The sequence below is a fragment of the Microcaecilia unicolor genome, chromosome 2 (genome assembly GCF_901765095.1).
Source record: "Microcaecilia unicolor chromosome 2, aMicUni1.1, whole genome shotgun sequence".
Classification (NCBI taxonomy): domain Eukaryota; kingdom Metazoa; phylum Chordata; class Amphibia; order Gymnophiona; family Siphonopidae; genus Microcaecilia; species Microcaecilia unicolor.
Genome location: NC_044032.1, coordinates 441,859,113 through 441,882,664, shown reverse-complemented (window position 1 = coordinate 441,882,664; position 23,552 = coordinate 441,859,113). Strand labels below are relative to the sequence as shown.

The window sequence follows — 23,552 nt, the reverse complement described above, 5'->3', positions numbered from 1 at the left end:
ATTGTTTAATTTATTAGTGGAACATAACCACAGCGATAAGGTATGGCCATATTTTCAATATGGTAATACTAGAGGCCAGCTAAGGAATAGGTTATTTTGAGATAGTCTTCACTGGACCAAACTTGCTTTCCTTGTGCCATCACCTCCAACTGGATAGGCAGTGTCTTTAAAGGTGGAGGATAAAGGATTTTTTTTTTACATTTATATCCCACATTATCCCTAGCAAACTCAGGTTCAATGTGACTTACATTTGAAAATACAGTGAGACAGAATAATATAATTTAGTTATATCGTGGGAGCAAGTAGATGGATATGTCTGAAACATTTAACAAAGTTGAGATTAGCAAATATAAGCAACTGGGCATTTAAAAGTCTGTCCTTTAATGATGCTGCATGTTCAGAAATCAGAGCAATAAGTATAGACAGTTATTCAAATATTATCACATGCACACACCAGGACAGGCATCCATACACACATTGAAAAAGTAAAACAACAACTTCTACAGAGTACATCCAAAACAATTTTTATTTTCTCATTTCCATCTTCCAAAATTCTAGACAGCAGATATACAGATCAGTAGGACCCAAAGCAGTCCAAAACAACAAGTAAAGTCAGAAACAACACAGTTTATACCTAAATGTTCAACCACCCTTAGGATTCATCTTTGGGTTTAAAAAAGCAAAACCCTGTGCATGTAAGGTCTGGATAAATGAATTAAAACAAAGTTTAAAGCAAATGCCCTTAATATGTAATACTTGGTAGCAATAATGAAACAGTGATGGAATATTCACATAGCAAGCAGCCTGAGCCAACAGATTTATTTTCCACTTAACATATTTAACTTTGTATGAACTTGGTGGCTAATAATGTACTGAACTGGACAATGTTGGCACATTTAGACTGACTCTGGACAGAACTTCTTCATGAAGGAAGCCCTTCCCTCATTATTCAATACCCCCCTGTGAAATAGTAGTAATAAAAAAAATGGCAAGTTCATTCAACAAAACAAAAGGAGCAAGTTCTCACATATCTTTTTTTTTTTTTATGTAGACACAGGGTAAAAAAGATGTAAAAAGCTCCCAGGTTTCAATTTAATTAATGTTTTTTTTTAAGTGTAAGTCTTATTGTTAAGCAGCTGATTCTCATAACATGATATCTGTTTGGGTGGTCCTTTACTAGATAAAAACATGATTTACAATTTAGAACTTCTCTAATTAAACTAATACTTCCTCTTTGTATATCCATATGCTGTACAAGCTGGCATGTTTGAAAATATAAGTGAGATTAAATAAAAATGCTACCAAAAATAAAGAATGACAACATGGATAGAGCAGCTCATAGGTTTGCTTGCCTTGTTTTGGTGAACTGGGATGACGGCTGTTCAGAGGAGTGGGAAAGGGAGATTAACCTAATTGACTTCAGCTTTTTGACATCATGCTATCTCATTTCAATCTAACCTCTTTGGTTGCTCTTATCCTACCATCTGGACCAGGGAGGGGTTGAAAGAAGAATGGGAAAGAGGACTGGGCGTCAGAGTGGATTGGCTTCAGGGAATGAAGGGAAGAGTTTAAAGTGGGGGTAGAGAGGCACAAATACCCTTGCCTACCCAGAGAGCTACTATGTTACAGGTTGTGTGCACCAAGGCCGCATGGTAGGAGTTTATTTTGTAATGGAACCTAAGTATCCAAGTTCCAAAACCCAGTACTGGTAACATTTAGACACCCGCAGTTTCACCAGTCCTAGAGCTGGTTTAAGTGTGGGTGCCTAAATGCAATGGGGATGTGTGTAACAAATATTTTATTATTTTTTCCAAACCAACAGAATGTTTGAGAGCTGCACTATTGAAATGTTTCCCACTCCCGGACAAAGATACACCAAAACAACAGTATATAGATAGATAGATAGATAGATAGATAGATAGATAGATAGATAGATAGATAGACTACATGTTTTTATTTACATTTAACTTACCCATTAGATCAAATTTTGGCAGGCTTGCCGAGTTTACTCTGAATTTAAGTGTGAATTTGCCAGGATCCAAGTCAAATGTAGTTAGACATACAAGTTGAATCATGATAGGTAATCTAGTTCAGTTCTTTGTGTTTCATCTTCTTTGATTTAGACTGGCACTCTCCTTATGTCCCAGCTACTGGAGTTGTGTCACAGCTCTGCCGTGATCCCAGCCCCACCCGACATTTATCACTAGTGTTCTGGTGGATGGCATCCTCCGTCATTCTGAAACAGGCTCGAGTACTAAGTAATCTCAGGATACTGCTCCCTGAGCGTCACCTGACACTCGTTCTTATACACTCTTATCAGTAGTCATGCGCAGTTACAGACAGAGGATCTTACACAGAACCCAGGAAACGAAACTTATCTTTGGCTTTGCTCACACCCCTCTATTTCCAACACTGGTCTCTAGTCTATTCACAGTTATTTGGCATTGCATATACCATATAAGGCAATATACTGATAAGTAGCACAAGTTCCAGCACATTTACACAATACAGCCTCTATGCAGGGATCACGAGACTGTGCTGGCAGAGCCAGCTGCCCTAAATTGCTGACTACTACAATTTGTTATCTAGCTGCTGGTTAACAAATACATACTACTAGTAAAAGTCTAAACTGCACAGGTTCTAGTCTTAGTCTAGGCTTATTATATGTAAGGCACAAAAGGTCCAGAGCATCAGTAAAGTATGGCTAAAAAGACCAAAAGCAGAGTTAGAGTCCATAAGTATAAGTCCATCAGTAGGCACAAAACATGAGGTTGTTCTGGTGGTCAGTAGTATTCATAGTATTCGAGTAGTATCCGGCGTTCCACCCCTTCAATTCCGCTGCTGTTGCGTACACCCCATAGGGTGCATGTGCACACACCAGCCTGCATCAGGCCAGCAGCGGGATGACGGAGGGACGTGCCAGAGTGGTGTCAAGGGCCTGGGTACTTTTAAGGGAGTCCAGCCCCACTTCTAGTGCCTTTGCAACTGGCTTCCTGGTTCCTGCCAAGTTCGTTGGCTTCCTGGTTCCTGCATGCCAAGTCTGCTGGTTTCTGCTTGCCAAGTCCACTTGTCTCCTGGTTCCTGTTTTTCATTCTCTCTGCCACCTTCAGAGGTGACCCGTCTGCCATGGTCAGGTACCCAGCTATGGTCTCAGGGCTCACCACCCAGGATCACAACAGCTTCCGAAGGCCATGAGCTCGACAGAGTCACCTGCTCTGCAGCTGCTGCAGTAGCTTGCGCTCCAGCAGCAACAACTATCAGGGACCATCCAAACATTGACCCATCGCATGGACAATATCCAAGGGCTGAAGGTGGCTCTAGCGGCAGCTCTGCCTCCTATCACAGAACCTGGACTGCTTGTTGTCCCCAGTGGCATGAGGATCTGCATTGCCCCACCTCCTCACTTCAATGGGAACCCAAAGACCTGTCAGGGGTTCTTGAACCAATGTCAAATTATATTTGAATTACAAGCAAGGGACTTCTTTTCTGATAGAACACTTTGGCCCTATCTAATTTCTTTTCTTTCTGGTTCTGCCCTTGCCTGGACCTCCCCTATTTGGGAGAAAAATGACCCTATACTGAATAACCTGGCCACGTTTCTTGTCCATTTTTGAAGAATTTTTGAGGAACCTGGCAAAGCTACCTCAGCGGCCACAAAGCTACTGAACTTATGACAAGGGTCACAGACCCTAGCATGCCATTCAGTTCCGAACCCTAGCAGCTGAGCTGGAATGGAATAACGTGAGCCAAGGTGTATCGTCCCAGATCAAGGATGAACTGGCCAGGCGAGAGCTCCCTACAAATCTTGATGATCTCATTCTACTATGTACACAAGTGGATATCTGCTTTAGTGAGTGGGCCCTAGAATGCCAGGTCAGTTGCAAGCCTTTTCAGTTGGCCCCAGCATTTCAGCGTAAACCTGCACCTCTTCCTTCACAGTCTACTTCACTTGCCAGCAATGGGGAACCTATGTAGATGGATCAGCTGGGGCTTTTGGATCATGAGAAGCAACAGAGATGGGCACAGAATCTGTGCTTGTACTGTGGGGAGAAAGGAAAGTACGCCCACTGCTGCTTTAAGAAGCTGGAAAACCTGAAGGTCTAGTTCTGGCCAGGGAGGCAGGACTAGAACCCTCTCAACGAAGCTCCCCACCCCCAGTTATTGGTCTCAGCCACTATTGTTGAAACCAGAGTTCTTCACTGAAGCGTTCATAAACTCCAGGGCAGGTGGCAACTTCATTGATGAGGCCCTGGTTTGTCATTACCATATCCCCACACAAGACTTGCCTCAACCCATCCCCATGTCCTCTGTCTATGGGCACATTCAGGGAGTTATCAAGACCAAAACACTACTGCTCAGTCTCCGAATTGGGGTGATGCATAGGGAGGGTATAACGCTGTATGCTCTGCAAATGGCTGTGAATCCCATCAATCTGTTTTCCAGGACTCAATTGCTTTTTGTCTTTTGTTGTCAGTACAAGCAATAATGTTTCAGTACTATATTGGGTTCTAAATCCAAAAACTGTGAAAAGTGCACATAAAAGAAATTTTCCAAATACGTGGCAAACTGTTGACACATAGATTTCAATCAACTTAGTAAAAAGTAGAATGCTTGCAATTGGTTAGCTATTGATGACAAATCCAAACCATTCGATTTAGGACTAGGCGTTAGTGTCACAACTGTCAGGAATGGTGAGCCCTTAGACCAAAGCTGGAGCTTTGGCAGACAAATCACCTGGGCTGGCACAGGCAGGAATCAGAACAGACTGGACTAGGATAAACTAACAGACTCAACAAGGCAGGACAGAGGTAACTAAACACAATGGACAACACAAGAACCAGATCCAGACGAGGCAAGGAAAAGAAGGCAAAGGGCCAGAACTGGAACCCAGACAGGACAAGGCAAAACTCAGAACTGGATTAAAACTGGGACTGGGACCCAGAAATACAAGACAAGGCAACACACGGAAGTAGATTAAAACTGGGTTCAGAAAAGGGCAAGACAAGGACAAAAGCAAGAACTGGATCTGGACAGTTCTAGACAGAAAGAGACAAAACAAAGCAAAGCACACCTAGACAGGCAAGACAGGGCAGGAGCTAGTCAACAGAGTAATAGAAGCAAGGCAATATACAAGGCAGGAACAAGAGTCAGGATTCTCAAACAGGCTTGGCTGGAATCGGATTCTGGAACAGACTTGGCTTGGCTAGAACAGGATACTGAAAGGGACTTGGCTTAGCAGGGAACTGGGACAGAACTAGCTCAAACATAGAGCAGGAGCAGAACCTGGCTCAAACACACAACAGGAACAGAACTTGGCAGAAACAGAGCTCAAGAGCCAGGAAGCAACATAGCAGGCAAAGGATTATGCAGACTAAGGGAAGACAAACAAACAAAGATGCAATGTGCTTACCAGCATCCACAGCTGGAAAGGGAGAGGCCAGGCAGATTGAGAAGCAGCAGACCCAGCTGCATAGCAGTGAGATAATTAGGGACAATGCTGGCTTTTAAAGACTCTCAGAATTAACAGACAAGATCTACACACACAGGAAACAAAACGGGAAACAGGAAAAGAGCTTGGCTTAAACACAGATCTTAACTATAGCAAGAGTCAAAAGCAGGGCTAGGCTAAAAACAGAAGCCAAGGGTAGAGTTAAACAGATACAGACACCAAGGGCAGGCTGTGGCTCTAGAGCCAGGGTTTCAGGATCAAGGTACAAAAGCAAACACACACAAACAAAGCAAAGCGCTGAAACACAAGACTCTGAGGAACACAGAACAGACCTTTAAGAGCAAGCCTCTCGGGAACCAAGCAGGAAAATCCTCTAAACAGGTAACACAAGATTGAGACCTCTTGCAAAGGCAACATAGGAAAGCTCCCTGGGTCCTTATAAAGGAGTAGGCTGCTGATGCCATAAGTAGGAAATGAAGCAGAAGCAGGGAGACCAAAGTGAGGTTTGGCTTACAGGAAGAAGAACAAGAAATGAAGCAGAAGCAGGGAGACCAAAGCGAGGCTTGGCTTACAGGAAGAATAACAACCGGGACAAAAGGCAGACTGGAGAGGTCACAGAGCTACTGTAGATACCGAGAAACAGTAGGTCTGAACATAAGGACAAGGCCACAACCGTGACAGTTAGTGAATCAGACCAACTGGTGGAAGACATCCAAGCTTCAGAATCCTATTCACAAACAGAACAATCAAACCTATAATAATTCACCGAGCACTGGTGAACGAACAAGAAGGACAACTGTCCAAAACACAACGAAACTGAGAAAGTTTATGCAACATGATTTGAACATCATTTTTAGTAATAAGACTAAATGTACACTAGGACCAATCTGCTGCAGTATCACAATTTTGGATCCCTGAAAAACTTAAACAATGATCAGAAGTGGCTTGTTCCTCAATCAAGTTATTTCAGATCAATTCAACCTTACCTGAGAAATAATTAGCTAATTCTTGTGCACCAGATTGCAATGCCTGAGTAGGAATGTCTGGGGCAGGAAAAGATGTGAGACTCTCTACTAACTGAAATATTTTCTTTGTATCTTGATAGATAATTCCTGTTTCCTCAGCATAATAAGATTTTCTAGCCTCAGCAATCCTTAATGAATGTAACTTTATCCATTGTATCCAAGATAATGTAATCTTTTTTTTTCTTTTTGCTTGAAGTCAAGTAACTGAGGTAAACCAAGGAGAAAACCTTTTCTCAAATTTCACAAACTTGCACATATGAGAGGTGCCAATTAAGGAGCCAAGTGAAAAATATTTTTCATGAATTTGTGAGGTGTCATTAGATTGCTCACACAATCACTGGTGGAGACCCCAACTCCAAGCAAGCAGGTAGCTGGCACTTGTATGTGCCTTGTAGCAGATGTATATGCAGATAGATGCAGGAATGTTTTAAAATATGTGAACTAAAAGTACAATTTTTTTGCCCTCTAAAACTATTTCCCCTTAAATCTCTGCATCTTGGAGCATTTACACATGGAAATAGGAGCTTTCTGAAGCAATCATTTTCAGGCGTATGCAAGCTACACATGTAAATGCCAATATTTTCATGTGTGGATGCTTCTAAAATGACCTCTTGGTTTCATTGTATTATTCTTTCCAACTTAACATAGGGTCATTGGCAGCAGTCAGCATTGTTTTAAACACTGACCACAGCAGAATTAGCCCCAGATATTCAATGCTGGGCCATGTCCGGGTACCAGCGTTAAATATCTGGGGCTAATTCTTCAAATGCTAGCCACTGAAGCTTATGCGGGTCCTGGCCAATATTCAGCAAGGACTCGCATGAGGCACTTATTTGGGCCCCAACTGAATATTGGCCAGGACCCACATAAGGAATGCAGGTGCCTCTGTTCCCTCCTATTCCCCAGAAACAAAAGCAGGCCCCCCTTCAATACCCCTTCCCACCCCTCACCCCCTGGAGGTGGAGTTAGGGCAGAGCAGAAACTTATCCAGTTGGTGGTGATTTTCAACCTGCTAAGCGGCCAAGCATCCGCATAAAGTTAAGACAGAAAAAAGGCTGTCCTAACTTTATGCAGGGAGTTAACTGAATATTGGCCGATGCCTGGTTAACTTCCTGGTCCTGGCCAAATGTGCTACTGCTTCCCTTCTTCCCTCTCACCCACCCTCCACCCCACTCCTCTAGAAGCAGGAAGGGGTGAGAGGTGGGCCTAGTCGGACATTCTTACCCTCAAGGGGGGAATGAGAGGGGGATCAGAAGGGGGGTTGTGTTTCTGAGGGGGTGGGAGGGAAAAGGGAGGACTGGAAAGGGAGCTGCTTCTCTGCTTCCAGGAGCTAGGAGGGAGGGAGGGGGATCAGAAGGGGGGCTGCTTTTCAGCTTCTGGGTGGTAGAAGGGAGGGAGTCAACAATACATTTGTCCAGGACCTGTGCTCAGTTAACTCCCCACATAAAGTTAGGACAGCTTTTTTTCTGTCCTAACTTTACGCGGTTGCTCAGCTGGTTAGCGGACTTAAAATCAACAGTAATCAAGTTTCTGTTCCACCATAACTCCACCCATAGACCACCCACAAACTAACTGGTTTCAGCATGGACAGTTAGAGAGGATATTCTGTGGCACTATCCGGCGTCTTCTGGCCGTTTAAATCACTTTGTATATCAACTCCCATAATGTTTGGGTATCACTTCATTCGAACTTCCTCTCCCTTCCCCTCCCCTCTCCCTTCCAAGTCAGAGATAGCACACATACACATGCACAGTTGCAGAAGGGTTGGAAGAATTCCATGAACCATGCTCTGCATCTGTTTATCTCACGGCCAATCCAAGGGTATCTGACACCCAAAGCAAATCTTTATCCATGCACACCCCTCCACAGAAAGTTGTCCATATCACTTTCATTCAGAAGAAGAGAACCACAGTGTAACTTGTCGTCCTTAATTCACTTCTCACTAATTCTTACACTTTTCTTCTCTCCCTTGCAGACAGTTTCTTCGTGCCATAAAACAGTTTTCTGAGACTCTAACAAAACAGTTTTTGAGCAGTACCGACTTTGAGCTGCAGGTAAGTGGGGATTGGAGCAGAAACTGGTTGTTTATGCCAATAGGAGCTCACCCTACATTGTAATCAGGAGCTCAGAGTAATGTGCAGTTCACATTCAGTACATACCCACTGCCAGACATAGACGTGATTTTCAAAGAGATACAGTATAAAGACATTATGCTTAAAGGGAGCAATTTTACAATTCAATTCCCTGATGCAGAGTAATCTTACTGGAAATATTGCTGGGATGAGATTGTGGCAACAAAAAATCTGCAAGAGCAATTCTATAAATTGGTGCCTAAAGATTCTCCCCCTCCCCCCGATATTCAGCCCATGGTGGGCAGCGCTTTGACGGCGCACCAATGGCATTTAACTTGGATATTCCATGCTGGGCATTTTCCAGCGACTGGCATTGAATATCTGGTTTTTGCAACACTGGCTTGCATATGGCCAGTTAAGTCAATATTCAGACATAACTGGCCATGGCTTAGCAGGCTAAGATAGGCCTGCTTTTTATGCGGCCTTATTTGCCTGTTAAGCCTGGTTGGTTATGTTCCGAATATCAGAATTTAACTGGTCATGCCCCCAACATCGCCAGCTTTATTTTTGGCACTAACTGGGCATTTTCAGTGGCAATAACCAGTTAAATGCAGCTGAAAATGACTAGTTATCCTCCGAGACGCAAGTTAACTGGTCAGCGACCGTTCCCAGCCGGTTAACTCATGCTAAATATCAGCCGGAATGTGCATAAGTAATAGAATAATAGCAATTAGGCGTCACACGTGATTGGTGCCACTAATCAACAATTATACACATAAGTACTTAGCATTATTCTATAGTGGAGGAGTGGCCTAATGGTTAGTGTAGCAGGTTGCGGACCTGGGGAACTGGGTTCTTATTCCTGCTGCTGCCTGATGGTCAGCAGTGGGTTGAGATCCTGGGGAACCAGGTTCAATGCCCTCTGCAGCTCCTTCTGACCCTGGGCAAGTCACTTAACCCTCTGTTGCTCCAGGTACAACAGTAGTGCAATGTACTGCTTAGACTGTGAACCCACTAGGGACAGACCCAGTACTTGTAAAATGAAAAACTGTAAGCTGCTTAGGTCTAAGCAGTATATAAATACTTAAATGAATGAATAACTTAAGTGCCAACATTGCTTAGCAATAAGTGTAAGGGGATGTGAGTATGGGTATATCAAGGGTGTGCCTCTGAGATATGTGTGTAACTTACAGAATACTATAAGTTATGTACACTTCAGGGCAAAACTAGGCACCAACAGATACTGCTGTCATTGACTTAACAATAAGCACCTACCACTGGCATTCTAGAATGGAATCCTGGCAGCAAGCAGTCATTATAGAATGGGTGCGTCTGAAGGACTGGGTTCAGAAGCACTATGTTAACACACAAGATCAATTTTGAGTCACTGGCTCTAAAATCTGTTCTATTGAACTGGAAAGATAATTCTTTGCAAAATATTCACTTTTGGTGGCGTTCAGACATGATTCATATCATCACACACAAAAACATGTGGTTTTGCCTGGATAGATACCTATCAAAAATTTGACCCATAACTTTTAATTGACAATTCTGTTAATTTATAATTTTGTTTCTTTGGTTTAAACACAAAAATGAAGTATGCCTGTTTATCTAGTAACAGCACAATAATATATTGGGGGTTTTTTCTGTAAATGATGTTATGCCTGTTCCTATTCCCCCTCTTTTCATTTATACAACTTTTATTGATTTTATCACCCACTTTTATAATGTATAAATTGATTGTTTGTACATATTCAACAAATTGCAATAAAAATATATTGGACAAAAAGCACACACACACACACAAAATCAAACATACTAATTTGCATCTACTGCTTGGCAGTTATAAATTAGTGTGTGTAATGCATATTTTATCATGTACATGCTTACTTCATAACTTTGAACATAAAAACATAAGTGTTGCCATACTGGGACAGACTGAAGGTCTATCAAGACCAGTATCCTGTTTCCAACAGTGGCAAGATCCCAAAACAGTAAAGTAGATTTTATGCTGCTTATTCTAGAAGTACTCCACAACAAAATGGTAGCATATAAATAGATTGGTCAAACTATCGCTATAATAAAGGGGGGACCCCCCTTTATTACAGCGATAGTGTGACCAATCTATTTATATTCTACCATTTTGTTGTGGAATACATTTGTACAATTGTGGTAGAGCGCAGCCACTTAGGTTTTGACACTGTATCCTAGAAGTAAGCAGTGGATTTTCCCCAAGTCCTTCTTAATAATGACCTATGGACTTTTATTTTAAGAAGTTTTCCAAACTTTTTTAAACCCTGCTAAGCTAACTTCTTTTACCACATTCTCTGGCAATGAATTCCAGAGTGAAGAAATATTTTCTCTGATTTGTTTTAAATTTACTAATTAATAGCTTCATTGTGTGCCCCCTAGTCCTAGTATTTCTGTAAAGAGTAAACAAGTGATTCACATCTACCTATTCCATTCTACTCATTATTTTATATACCTCTATCATATCTTCCCTCAGCCATCTCTTCTCCAAGCTGAAGAACCCTAGCCACTTTTAGCCTTTCCTCATGGGGAAGTTTCCCATCCCCTTTATCATTTTTGTCACCCTTCTCTGTACCTGCAAGAATGTCTGCACACTGCGTTTAAGTACATGTGTTAGCATACTGAATTGCATCTACCCAGCTACACCTGTTAGAAAGTCTTAACAAATGGAAAAGACATTTTAAAATGACCTCCTATAACTCTGTTAGAAATCCAGTCTTCATTAGAATTCAGAAATTGTCTTAGTTATTTTCTACTGTTACTAACTGTAGGGAAAGACTTTTAATAGGGTTTTTTTTTTTTAAATGTAATTTAGTAAAGCTGAGTAGAAGCACAGAGGAGGCAGCTGTAGCCACATATTTTAATTTATCTTTTATGAACTGTTTATTTCTTATTTTTTCATAATAGAAGGATATCTAAAGAACACTGTTAATTAAAACAATGAAAATATTTTCTTTCAGAAACTCATTTCAAATTAGTGATAATAATGCTGGGACCAGGTTCAGTTGCATTTTAATATGTATGTGTGCTAGCTCTGCGCTTTATTTGTTCTCAGTAGTTTGGACTATATGATGGATGGTGTTTTAGGGAGCTACAGTATTGTTAGTTAAATCCGTCCAGTCACATGAGCATGGAGGTTCAATAGTGAATTCTTTCAAAATTGTTTCTTGGAGCTCCAAACAAAAGCCTTTTGTATTTGTTTATAAAAAAAATCTAATAACCATAATTGTGGGTCTGATATTCAAAGCAAGTTATGTATTTGCCGGCAGGGAATGGGCAAAGGCTCAGCCGGCACTTACATGTTTAGCCATAACATTCAGGATGAGAGAGGCCTAGAATAGAAACAGAGAAAATGACAGTAGATAAAGATCGTACAACCTATCCAATCTGCCCATCCATACCATCTAATGAGCTCTACAATCTCTTCTCTCTTTGACATCCTCTGCACTTGTCCCATGCTTTCTTGAATTCACTCATAGTACTCATCTCTACCCACTCCACTGGGAGGCTATTCCATTCATCACCACCCTTTCCATTAAGAAATATTTCCTTCGATTACCCCTAGTGTATCCTCTTTCACCTTATTCTTATGTCCCCTCATTCCAGAGCTTCCTTTCAATTGAAGGAGATCTGCTTCCTATGTATTTATACCACAGAAGTATCATATCTTCCACCACTTTTCCAAAGTATACATCTATATATCTGCACTTGCCCCCTCAGCTATATGGTAAGCTATATTGTAGAAAAGCATTACTATCGTAGCAATGTTATTTGAATGTTCTAATTGTGTGCTTATTAGATATTCCATAACAATTATACTTACATCGAGTAGCCTAGTGGTTAGTGCAGCAGACTTTGATCCTGGGGAACTGGGTTCAATTCCCACTGCAGCTTCTTGTGACTCTGGGCAAGTCACTTAACCCTCCATTGACCCAGATACAAAATAAGTACAGTGCACTCCATTTAAGTGCATGTCGGATAAGCGCATGCTCTGTTTACCTTCATGCCGTACTTCGGTCCCGTTTTTGGCGCCATCAATTTCTATGGGGACAAACTTCGGTTTAGCGCACCACTGATAAGTGCAAGATTTGCTTATATGCATGGTTTAAGACCGTTCCACTGCAGGAAAGACTCCACATAAGCGTGCGCATGGAATATGGAAGCCGATTGGTGCGTGACAACCAACAAGATTTCAAATTTACTGCCTCTTTTACTGCCACAGGCAGAATAAGCGAAAGAATGCTTTTAGAGCGTGCACCGGGGTTGTCGTCGTCATCACAGCAGAACTGTAAGACTTTAACACTGGCTGAATGAATAGAAGTGCTTAAAAAATTAGAAAATAAACAAAGTCAAGCATCTATTGCTAAAGAATATGGTGTCAATCCCAGTCAAATTTCACATATCTTGAAGCATAAAGACCAGCTTCTGGAAGGCTGGCAAAACAATACAAATCCACACTGGAAACGTAAACGGGTGGGAAAAGCTGAGGATGTAGAAGATGCTCATCTTTGGTGGTTTTCTCATGTCAGGAGCAGACAGTTTCCTGTCAGTGGTTCACAGCTAGCTGAAAGTCTTGGACTAACTGAATTCAAAGCCACTGTTGGAAGATTGGAAAGATGGAAGGAGAGGAACAACATAAAATTCAAGAAACAGCATGGTGAAAAACAAGACGCTGATGACTTTGGTGCTGAAAATTAGGTTGTTTCAGTTCTTCCTACCATCTTGAACGAGTTTGCACCTCGTGACATTTTCATTGCTGACGAAAACATGTCTCTACTGGCAAGCAATTTCTTATGGAACACTTGCATTCAAACATGCCGAAACTACAGGAAGTAAAACATTGAAGGACTGATCCTCCTTTGCTGCAATATGGATGGGAGTGAGAAGTTGGAACCACTTGTCATTGGAAAGAGGAAACAGCCCCGTTGCTTCAAGAATGTTAAGCGACTTCCTGTGTTATACGAAGCTAACGCAAATTCATGGATGACTGGGGAAATTTGGAAGCAGTGGCTAAAGAAGTTAGACACTAGAATGCGGGCACAAAAGCGTCAGATTTTGTTGCTTTGTGATAATTGTGCTGCACACAGAGTGCCACCAAACACTACCTCTCTGATGCAACCTATGGATCAGGGCATAATAGCCAATTTCAAATAACATTATCGGGCTCTTGTGCTACGTTGTCTGATGAGCGTTATGGATGACCAGATTGGCAAAGATAAACGTGCTGTTGAACTGGCTCATAAACTATCACTGTTGAATTCCCTACATATGCAGAAAGAAGCTTGGAATCATGTACACAGGCAACCATTGTGAACTGCTACAAGCGGGCAAGCTTTGTTAGGGATGTGGAGAGGGATGAAACAGATGCAGCTGTTGCAAACACGTCTGATGAACAGGCTATTGACATCCCAGCCGGTGTTACTGAAGAGGAGTTTCATCACTACTTAGCTGTTGATTACGATCTACAAACAGCTGATGATAGCACTGATGTCGAGATATGCGCCTACACACAGGCAATGGCTGATGATGAAACAGATGATGAAATGAGCAGTGAGGCACATACTGATGAAATTCAACCACCTCCTGTCACTTTTGCAAGAGTGCTGGAGAATCTCAACACCGTGCGGGCCTATCTGGAGGCCACTGGATGTCAGTGCTATGACAGTTTTTACCGTCTGGCAGACGTAGTCTATGGAACTCACAGACACAAGAGTGTACAGAGGACTATGATTACTTCAAGTAAGCCTAACATCTGTTAACAGAGACTGTATAACATCAGTTAACAGAGACTGTATACTGTACATATGACAGTACTGTACATATGTTTATCAGATGTCAAGCTTCTTTGGGTCACAACGGTTAAGTGCACGCTCCGGTTAACTGCATGTATTTCTTTGGTCCCAGACCCTTGCACTTAAGCGGATTGCACTGTACTTGTATATAATATGTAAACCGCTTTGATTGTAACCACAGAAAGGTGGTATATCAAATCCCTTTCCCTTTCCTATATCTCTGTGATTTGAAATTTCAGTGTTGTTAAATATGTACATTTTTGATCCTGTTTCATGGTAGTCCTTGCTGCTTTCAGGTTTTCCTCTTTCATTCTGTCTCAGTCTTTATTCTTCATTTTTTTATTATTATACTGTTAACAAAACTGTAAGTTTGATGTTAAATTGTACCTACTGTACACCACCTTGGGTGAATTTCTTCATAAAGGCGGTTAATAAATCCCAATAAATAAATAAATATTGAGATCTTTAAGTCTGGCGCCATATACTTTATGATTAAGATCACTGACCATTTTAATAGCTGCAACTCCATCCTGTTATCTATTGAAGGTGTTGTCTCCAGAATTCTACATAATACTCCAAATGAGGCCTCACCAGTGCCTTATACTGAGGCACTATCATCTGATGACTATTCCTCTCCTATGCACACAAGCATCTTTTTGGATTTTGCCATAATCTTTTCTACCTTTTTGGCCACCTTAAGATCATCAGATATGATCACCCCAAGGTTCCATTCTTCTTTTGTGCTTAGAAGTACCTCATCTCCTATAATATACTGCTCCCATGGGTATTTGCAGACCAAATGCATAACCCTACAGTTTTAACATTAAATTTCCAGTTGACAAAATCTAAAGCATTCTTCAAGTTTTGCTAGATCTCTCCTCAGGTTATCCATACCATTCCAGGATATCTGCCCTGTATTAGGTTTGGTATCATTTCAGAAGCAAACTTTACCCATCAGCCTGTCTGCTATATTGCTAACAAAAATGTTAAAAAGAATCAGATCAAGGACTGATGTGGAACCCACTGGTAATGTCCTTTTCTGATGAGTGGACTCCATTAACACTACCTCCCATTTAACCTGTTCTTTCACAGTCATCCAGTTCTTACACAGTCAGTCACATTAGGGCATATACCATGGGCATTCAGTTTATTTATTTTATCTATAGGGAACAAAGTCAAAAGCTTTGTTGAAATGTAAGTACACCACATCTATCACTCTTCCTCAATCCAATTCTTTGATCTCCCAGTCAAATAAATTAATCAAATTTGTGTGATAAGACTTACCTTTAGTAAAACCTCACATCCTGCAATCCATTAGATTCCAGAAACTGCACTGTCCTCTGTTTTAGCTGTGTTTCTATTTAATTACTCACTATAGATGTCTAACTTGGCCTGCAGTTCCCAGCTTCCTCCTTACTTCCACTGTTATGGCCCACATCTACCCTTCTCTGGTCCTGAGGGACCACTTCCAACTCTAAAGAAGGACTGAAATGGTCAGATAGTGGAGCCACTAAAATGTTCCTAAGTTCTTTCAATACCTACAGATGTATCCCATTTGCCCCCATCTCTTTATCCACCTTTAGTCTGCATGATTTTCAGACCACAGGAGATAGCCGGGCTGTCTTCCATGGTCCATGCTAAACCCAAATATTCAATGCCAGGTCATTTCCGGTGACTGGCAATGAATATCTGTTGTTTTTTTTTTGTTTGTTTGTTTTTTATTAAGGTTTTACAAGTATAACACAAAACAACCAAAAAGAAACAGTAACAATAATCCATGGCAAAGTTAATAACAAAAATAAAAAGGCAGAACAACATACCATGACAATACCCATAACAAATCAGCAATTATACAATTATCAGGTAGTGCTATTAGGAGTCTGACAAAATGAATCCAAACGAGCCCAGGTCTTCAAGACAGATTGAACACAACGGTGCCTATGGGCTAGTATAGTTTCATATTTCCTAATCACACACACGTTACTCCACCATTCATTATAATTGAGATGTACATTATTTTTCCAATTTAAAACAATTAAATGTAAAGCAACCGCTAACAAAATGTTAAACAATTTCTTATCGGATTCTAAAAGAGAGAGGTTAGGAGAAGAGGCTCTTAAAAGCACAATATCATAAGAGATCACGGTTAATGCAGGCAACTGAAAAATAAGGCGCAACTTAGCCCAAATGAGTCGCCAGTATGCTCTTACGTTCTTACAGTAAAAAACCATATGGGAAAGGGATCCATCTGATTCTTGACAGGACCAGCATTTGTAATCAAGACTTTTAGTGATCCTGGCCACTCTAGCAGGTGTCCAATATCTGGTTTAACTTTGGCCGGTCTGACTTTAACCGGCCAAGCTGATATTCAGTGCTGGCCAGTTAAAGTCAGACCGGCCAAAGTTTTTCCACCTATTGTGGCAGCCAAATATGGCTCACTATAATAAACTTGGGTTCAAAATAATTTATCTTTTTTTATATATGCACTTTAAAAAAATACTATAAAGTGTTTTAAATTGTTTTAAATGTGCTCAGACCATACCGTTTACACCCATTATATCCCCAAGAGGAATATGTGGTGGTGTCACAATGGAACCATCATTGCACATATGATGTTCCACCTCCTAATATTTGTGTATGTACATACAGCTGAGCCCAAGTAGATCTTAGTCACCGGTGTATGCGTATATCTATAATACATTTGTATAGGTCATAAACTACTCACATTAAATACTGTTAGACTTGAGCTCAAACCTCCGCCCATAAATTATGGTGCATTCCATATTACCATCTGATACATGGATAATAAAACATACAATTCAACATTTGTTTGAACCTAAAGGAGGTATATGTTAATTCATGACACCCTGATCTCACTTCCCCCACATATCTTACATAAACCAACCCACAATGCGATATACACACATATTCACATAATTATTTCACTTCCCTTGGGGTATATTGTGCTCGTGCTTGTGCTTCATTAAAATCACATATCATTCATCCATTCCAATCTTGCCATCATAATAACTGCTCCCTTTAACTCTGGCCGAGTTTCAAAAGTCTTCATCAGAAAGGGAAAAATACTAATCCTTTAAACCAAGTTACAGGCATCATAAATCCCCCGGGTGGGATCGCCTCTGGAACCCTTCCTCACTCCACGGAGAGCGTCTGATGTGTCACGCTCCCATGCTCCTTAAGTACCAAATATGGCTGCCAAACTTGGCCAGTTTGACTTTTAATATCGGCATGATATAACCAGCTATCTTTAAGCTGCTAACCGGTGACATTCAGTGCCGAATATCTGGCTATCTGGTGCTGCATATCGTTGGATAGCTGACTAAGTGCTGTTTTTGCGGCCATATCCTTCTGAAAATCAGTGTCTTTAGAAAATCATTCCAGGTCTGCCTCACTTCCATTCTGATTTGTGTTTGTTTTCTGTAGTCCTGCTCCTGATCCTTCATCTGTGAACACAGAACAGAAGCCTTTTTTAAGCAATTCCACTTTATCCCGATCAGCTTCTACATATTTGTCCCCTTCATCCTTGAGTCTGACATGCCACTTTTGTACTTCCTCCTATCGTTAACATATCCAATAAGTGTCATGTCCCCCATGTTATCATATTGGCTATTTTTTCTACCATTTGCATCTTTGCTTTCCTGATTACTTCACTGGTTTCTCTTCGCTTTTCCTGATGTTGCTGCTGGTCTTCCTCTTTTTGCCATCTCTTGTAGTTTATGAAGGCTAACCTCTTTTTCCTTACCTTTACAGCCACTTCTTTTGAAAATCATAGTGGACTCATTTTCACTTACTTTTATTTACTTTCTTAACAAATAGGTTTGCTACCTTTATGTAACCATGGGTTGCCCAGTGAACATCAGGTGGGTTACTATAAAGATATTTAGACTGATTTTTGAAAGTCAGGGCTGGGACTAGCAAAAGCTAGAAGGCAGGCTTGCTTCACACTTTCAGTGTGTTTCTCTCAGTGAATAGTTTATCCCACACTTGGATATCTGTTCCTAACAATGAAGAGTTTACTCAGATTTGGAGTTCAGATAACTGGGACACAGATTCAAAGCAACTATTTACATAATTGTATCTTGTAGGCAACTATAAGTTTAGATAAGCAGTAGATTCTCCTCTATAATCCTCTATTCTGAGTTACAATTCTTAGAGTCAAGCTGGTTCTCCCCAAATCTGATGTTGGAGGCTTTAACTTGGTTGATCTTCTGGGACTCTCCCTAGTCCCTGCTTTATGCTTCTCTGGCTGGATTATGCATTAGTTTTCTATCTTTCCTCTTTCAGCTCCACAGCATGCAGTGGTGATAGAGAGGTTCCCCGTATCTGTGCTCCCTTGAAACATTTCAGCAGCTTTCCTGGCTCTGAAATTGGTTCCCACTCTTTTAGGGTTAAAGACTGTGCTGGTCAAAGACCTTATCTTGTAGTAGAAAATTAGATGCTACAGCCTGAAGTTCAAAAGTTAGATTATGTCCTCTTGCATTGACAGTAAGGAATTGGCCGGGGACTTAGAGCCAAAACCTTGGTCCTCTTGCATTAAAGTGCAGTGGCCAGGGATCTGGAACCAAAGACAGGACCCCCCCCCCCCCCCCCACACACACACACACACACATCTTTGGGCAGGTTCATTTTCCCTCCAAGGGATGTATCCTCCCACCCTGTTAATCGTGAAGGATGACACAGCCCCTGTTCTAGAAATTGTAAGGTGAGAAGGATGTCAGAAATCTTTTACTCTGCTAAAGTGACTAAAAGTTCCTGCACTGCTCCACAAACAGAACCTTAGATGTCTCTAAACATAAAATATTTCCTTTCTGTTTTGCCCATTCCATAGATGTTCCCATCCAGTTAATGGCTCCTTGAGGTATTTCTCCATATTGACAAAGTTAGTTTTCCTAGAGTCAAGGGGCCCAATATTCAGCTGGCAGCGCTTTTGCTGTCCTGCGTCCAGCATTAAACCTGGATATTCAATGCTGGGATGTTTCCAGTGACCAGCATTGAATATCTGGGAGTTTTTAACCTCTATAAAGTTAACCAGTTATGCCTATATTCAGCACTAACCAGTTAACTTTTTAGCAGTTAAAGATAAGACACCTATTTATGCGGTTCTATTTGACCGCTAAACTTATCTGGTTAGGCATTGAATATCGGCATCTAACCAGATAAGTTGCGTGATATAGCCAGTTATTCGCTAGGTGCCAACCAGCAATATTCAGTGATAACCGGTTATCTCCCAGTGAATATTAGCGGTTAGGTGCTGATATGCTATTTATCCCATCCGGTTAAATAGCTTTGAATATCAAGGGGTCTCCATTCATTTCTTAATACTGAACCACACCATGCAGTGGTCACTGGATGCCAGATGATCACCCACTATAATATTAGAAACACTCTCTCCATAGTAAGCACCAGGTCCAGTATGGCTTTCTCCTATGTGGGTTCCATTACCAATTGCTAGAATAGTTCTACCTGTAGAGAATCCAGGATCTCCCTAGTTCTAGAAGACCCCACTACAGGGATGTCTCAATCAACATCAGGCATATTGAAATCACCTATTAGTAACATTTGCCCTTTCATACTGTAGTAATATTGTGAATGCCTTCAATTAGATCTCTGTCCACTTCATCCACCTGTGAAGGAGGTTTCTATATCACACCAATGTCAACAGATATTCAAGTCTCTCTTTTCAGATTAACCCACAGTGCCTTCTCCTCATAAGACCTGCAATTCTGTTGCCTTAATATTATTATTAACATATATTGCAACTCCTTCTCCCTTTCTTCCTGCCCTGTTCTTCCTGAATAGATTATAGCCTGGCATAACTATATTCCAGTTATGGTTCTCTGTGAACCACATATCTGTGATCACCACTAAATCCAAGCCAGCTTGTTCCATCATCATTTCTAGATCTAGAATCACACTTCCCATACCACAGGCATTAGTATACACAGCTTTTCAGATATTGCTTTTTTCACATTTATGTACAGTATTTAGGGGTCATTTTACTAAGCCATGGTAAAAAATGGCCTGCGGTAGTGCGAGTGTATCTTTTGGGCGCACACTGGACCATTTTTTACCACATCTAGGAAAAAGGGCCTTTTTTAAGGGACTGGAAAATGGACGTGCACTAAAATTGAAACCAGTACGCTTCCATTTTTGGCCTGAGACCTTACCACCGCCCACTGACCTAGCGGTAAGGTCTTCACACGCTACCCTGCGGTAAGCATGCAGCGTGCGCCAACTGTTGTTTACCGCCAGGTAAGCGGCCCACGGTAGAAAACAGAAAATTATTTTCTACTGAGGGATTCGGTGTGCTCCAAATTTCGACTTACATAGGCCTTTCTGCGCCTTTGTAAAAGGGCCCCTCAATGTTTTACTTACCTGGGATCTTTGTCCACCTGTTCCCAGTGATCCTAGTTTAAAGCCCTCTTCAGTAGGTTAGCCAGTCTGCTGCAGAAATGATTCATCTCCTCTTTAATAGGTGGACATCAGCTATGCTCTGTTTCCTTTTGGAAAAAAATCATCCAGGAATCTGAAACATCTAATTGACACCATCCACCATGCATTCACCTTCAGGGTGCGAGTCTCTCGGCCCTAGGCTTTACCCTTGACAGGGAAAAGTCAAGAAGAATAACACCTGTGCACCCAGATACTTCACAATTTCTCCCAGAGCCATGAAGTTACTTTACATACTGTAGTTCAGAGGAACTCACAGCAGTATCATTTGTACCAACATGGACAAGCAGCATCAGATAATAGTCAGTAGGCTTGATTAATCTCTTTTATGTGACATATAAAATCTCTGTTCTGATTCCCTGTGTGTGTAGTCTTGCTTGCTCACCTGTTATCGAGGTATTCAGCAGTTTATCCCTTCAAACTTCAAAAATTTGTGTTTTATGTGTCTGAGGTGTAAAATATAGTTTGTTCCCTTTACAGACTTACCTCAAAGATTTAATAAGATATTACTTATCAAAGACACCTTAAATTATAATTAATTGTTTTCTTCTAACAGATAATCAAAATTTGACCTATATACAGTACTTCCTTGATTTTCCCTTCCAACAATATCAAACACTTCTATCTAATAAAATTCAGCTAAATTGATGTTTGGGTCTATATAGCAAGATTTGGAAAATGGAGTGAGTGGGTGTTGGGGAAGGGAGGGAGGGCAGGAATTAACAGCTCAAAAATGCTGTGATATCAAAGAGTATAATTACCTTACCTCTCCCTTTGAACTAGAGATAAAAAAGAAAGTCATATATAAGCAACTAAAGCAACTCAAAATTATCCAACAGCTAAACCAGCAATATAAAATTATAATAATTCCTTTTGTTACAGAAATCAGGCAGCACGATTGATGTTAAAAAAAAAAAGCCAGAAAAATTAACTCAGTTTGCAATGAGTGTGTATGCACATCTTTAAAAAGTGGATGAGTCTCAAATGGGCAGACTTGATGGGCCATTTTGATCTTTGTCACATTTACTATATTATTTATACTAGCCTTATACATAGACTGCCAGATACTCAAAAGAATTTAACCAGGCAGGAGAGGCTCCTGCCTGGTTAAACCCACTGAGCAACCCGTCACATGACATTCTGAGGCACTTAACTGGTTAGTGCCACTGAATATCACCACTAACCAGCCATCTCTTAACCGGTTAGGTTAGGGTAGGCCAACCAAATTTTGGTTTCTGTTACAGTGCCGAATACTGGCCCCAAATCGTTTTTCTGCTCGGGTTAGGTTTCGGCCGAAAGGCAATAGCCATGGTTTTGGTTTTGGCTGAAACTGACCATGTGTTTTCAGTGGAAGCCGAAAATGTATGCTTTGTCCTGTTTGTCTCCCTCTTTCCCCCTCCCCTCTGAACATGAGTTACCTCTCCCCGCTGTCACCTACAGGTGCCCCCTTGGGCATATCTTACAATCTCTGGTGGTCTAAGGGTGTAGTGAGGGCAGGAGTGATCCCCAGTTACTCCTGCCCATGCTGGTCCTGCTCTCAAAACAGTGGCGTAGCTACATGGGGCCATGGGGGCCTGGGCCCCCCTAAATTTGTTCTGGGCCCCTGGTTTTGCTGGTGGGGTCCCCAACCCCTGCCAGGTGAAGCCTTTAACCAGCGTCGGTCTCCGGTGCTGCCGCATTGCCTGCCCTGCTCTCTCTTCCCCTCACGTCCGGCACGCTCCTTTTAGTGAAACTGAGCCAGCCAAAGTATTTGCAGTAGCAGGGGGTGGGGAGCGGCAGGGCGGTGAGGTGGTGGCAGCGGGGCGACAGACCAAAATGTGCCCTCCCACCTTGGGCTCTGTCCCCTCCCCCCCCCCCCCCCCCCCCCGTGAGGTCTGGCTACGCCCCTGTCTCAAAATAGCTGCCATGACTTCTAGTGGGAATCTTGCGAGACTGTCGCAAGCAGTCACGGCAGCCATTTTGAGAGTAAAGCTGGCATGGGCAAGAGGGACTGGGGATCACTCCTGCCTTGACTACACTCTAGACCTTCAATGATCATAAGGTAGTCTGGAAAGTGGGTGGCAGGGCTACTCTCTGCATTCTGTATGTGTGTGTGTGTGTGTGTGTGTTTGTGTGCGTGCAATGTGATTACAAGTAAATCAGTTATGATCAGTAGTTTATACGGTAAAAAGACTGTTCCAAATGTTTGTGATGCAAACGTTTAGCAGGAATTTAAGTCTGTAAATTGGGAATGATAAGCTCCTTAGGAATTAGCCTCTCTGTGGAGATTAGGTCCATGTGTGCAGAGGCTATTTTGCTTGCAGGTAAAATATTTTCTTTCATTATTTAAATTATTTTATATATTCTGGTCTGGATACTGTTTTGGTGATTCTAAAGAATTTCCAGGCTCTGTTGGGTATGATGAAGATGCAGTGTTTTAATCAAACTTGTGGCGTGCAGAAGCTAAATTCTATGAGAGAGAATCTGCAGTGATTGTTTTCAAGCACAAGTACTGTTCATCTTACATTGTTAGTAGGAAATGATATTACAACGAAATGAAGTTTATATATTAGAAAATAATTTGAGGAATGTATTGCTCTTGATTGTAATTTTTCAGAGCATATAGTCTTCACATTCAGTAACATTTTTTATTCTGGATTGTGTGTCTGGCTGATGTGATGTCCACAGTGTAGACCAGTGTCTGGACTTCTTTACCCTATTTTAGTAAGAATCT

At 41.4% G+C, this 23,552-nt stretch overlaps 1 protein-coding gene across 1 annotated transcript in view; it reads left to right on the top strand.

Annotated features, from left to right (window-relative positions):
- Window positions 1–23,552, top strand: part of LOC115461208 (dedicator of cytokinesis protein 2-like) — a 1,592,043-nt gene that overhangs the window by 1,185,375 nt on the left and 383,116 nt on the right. The window contains 1 exon segment of the mRNA XM_030190877.1: window positions 8,450–8,528. Within this exon segment, the coding sequence (XP_030046737.1) occupies window positions 8,450–8,528 (79 nt within the window).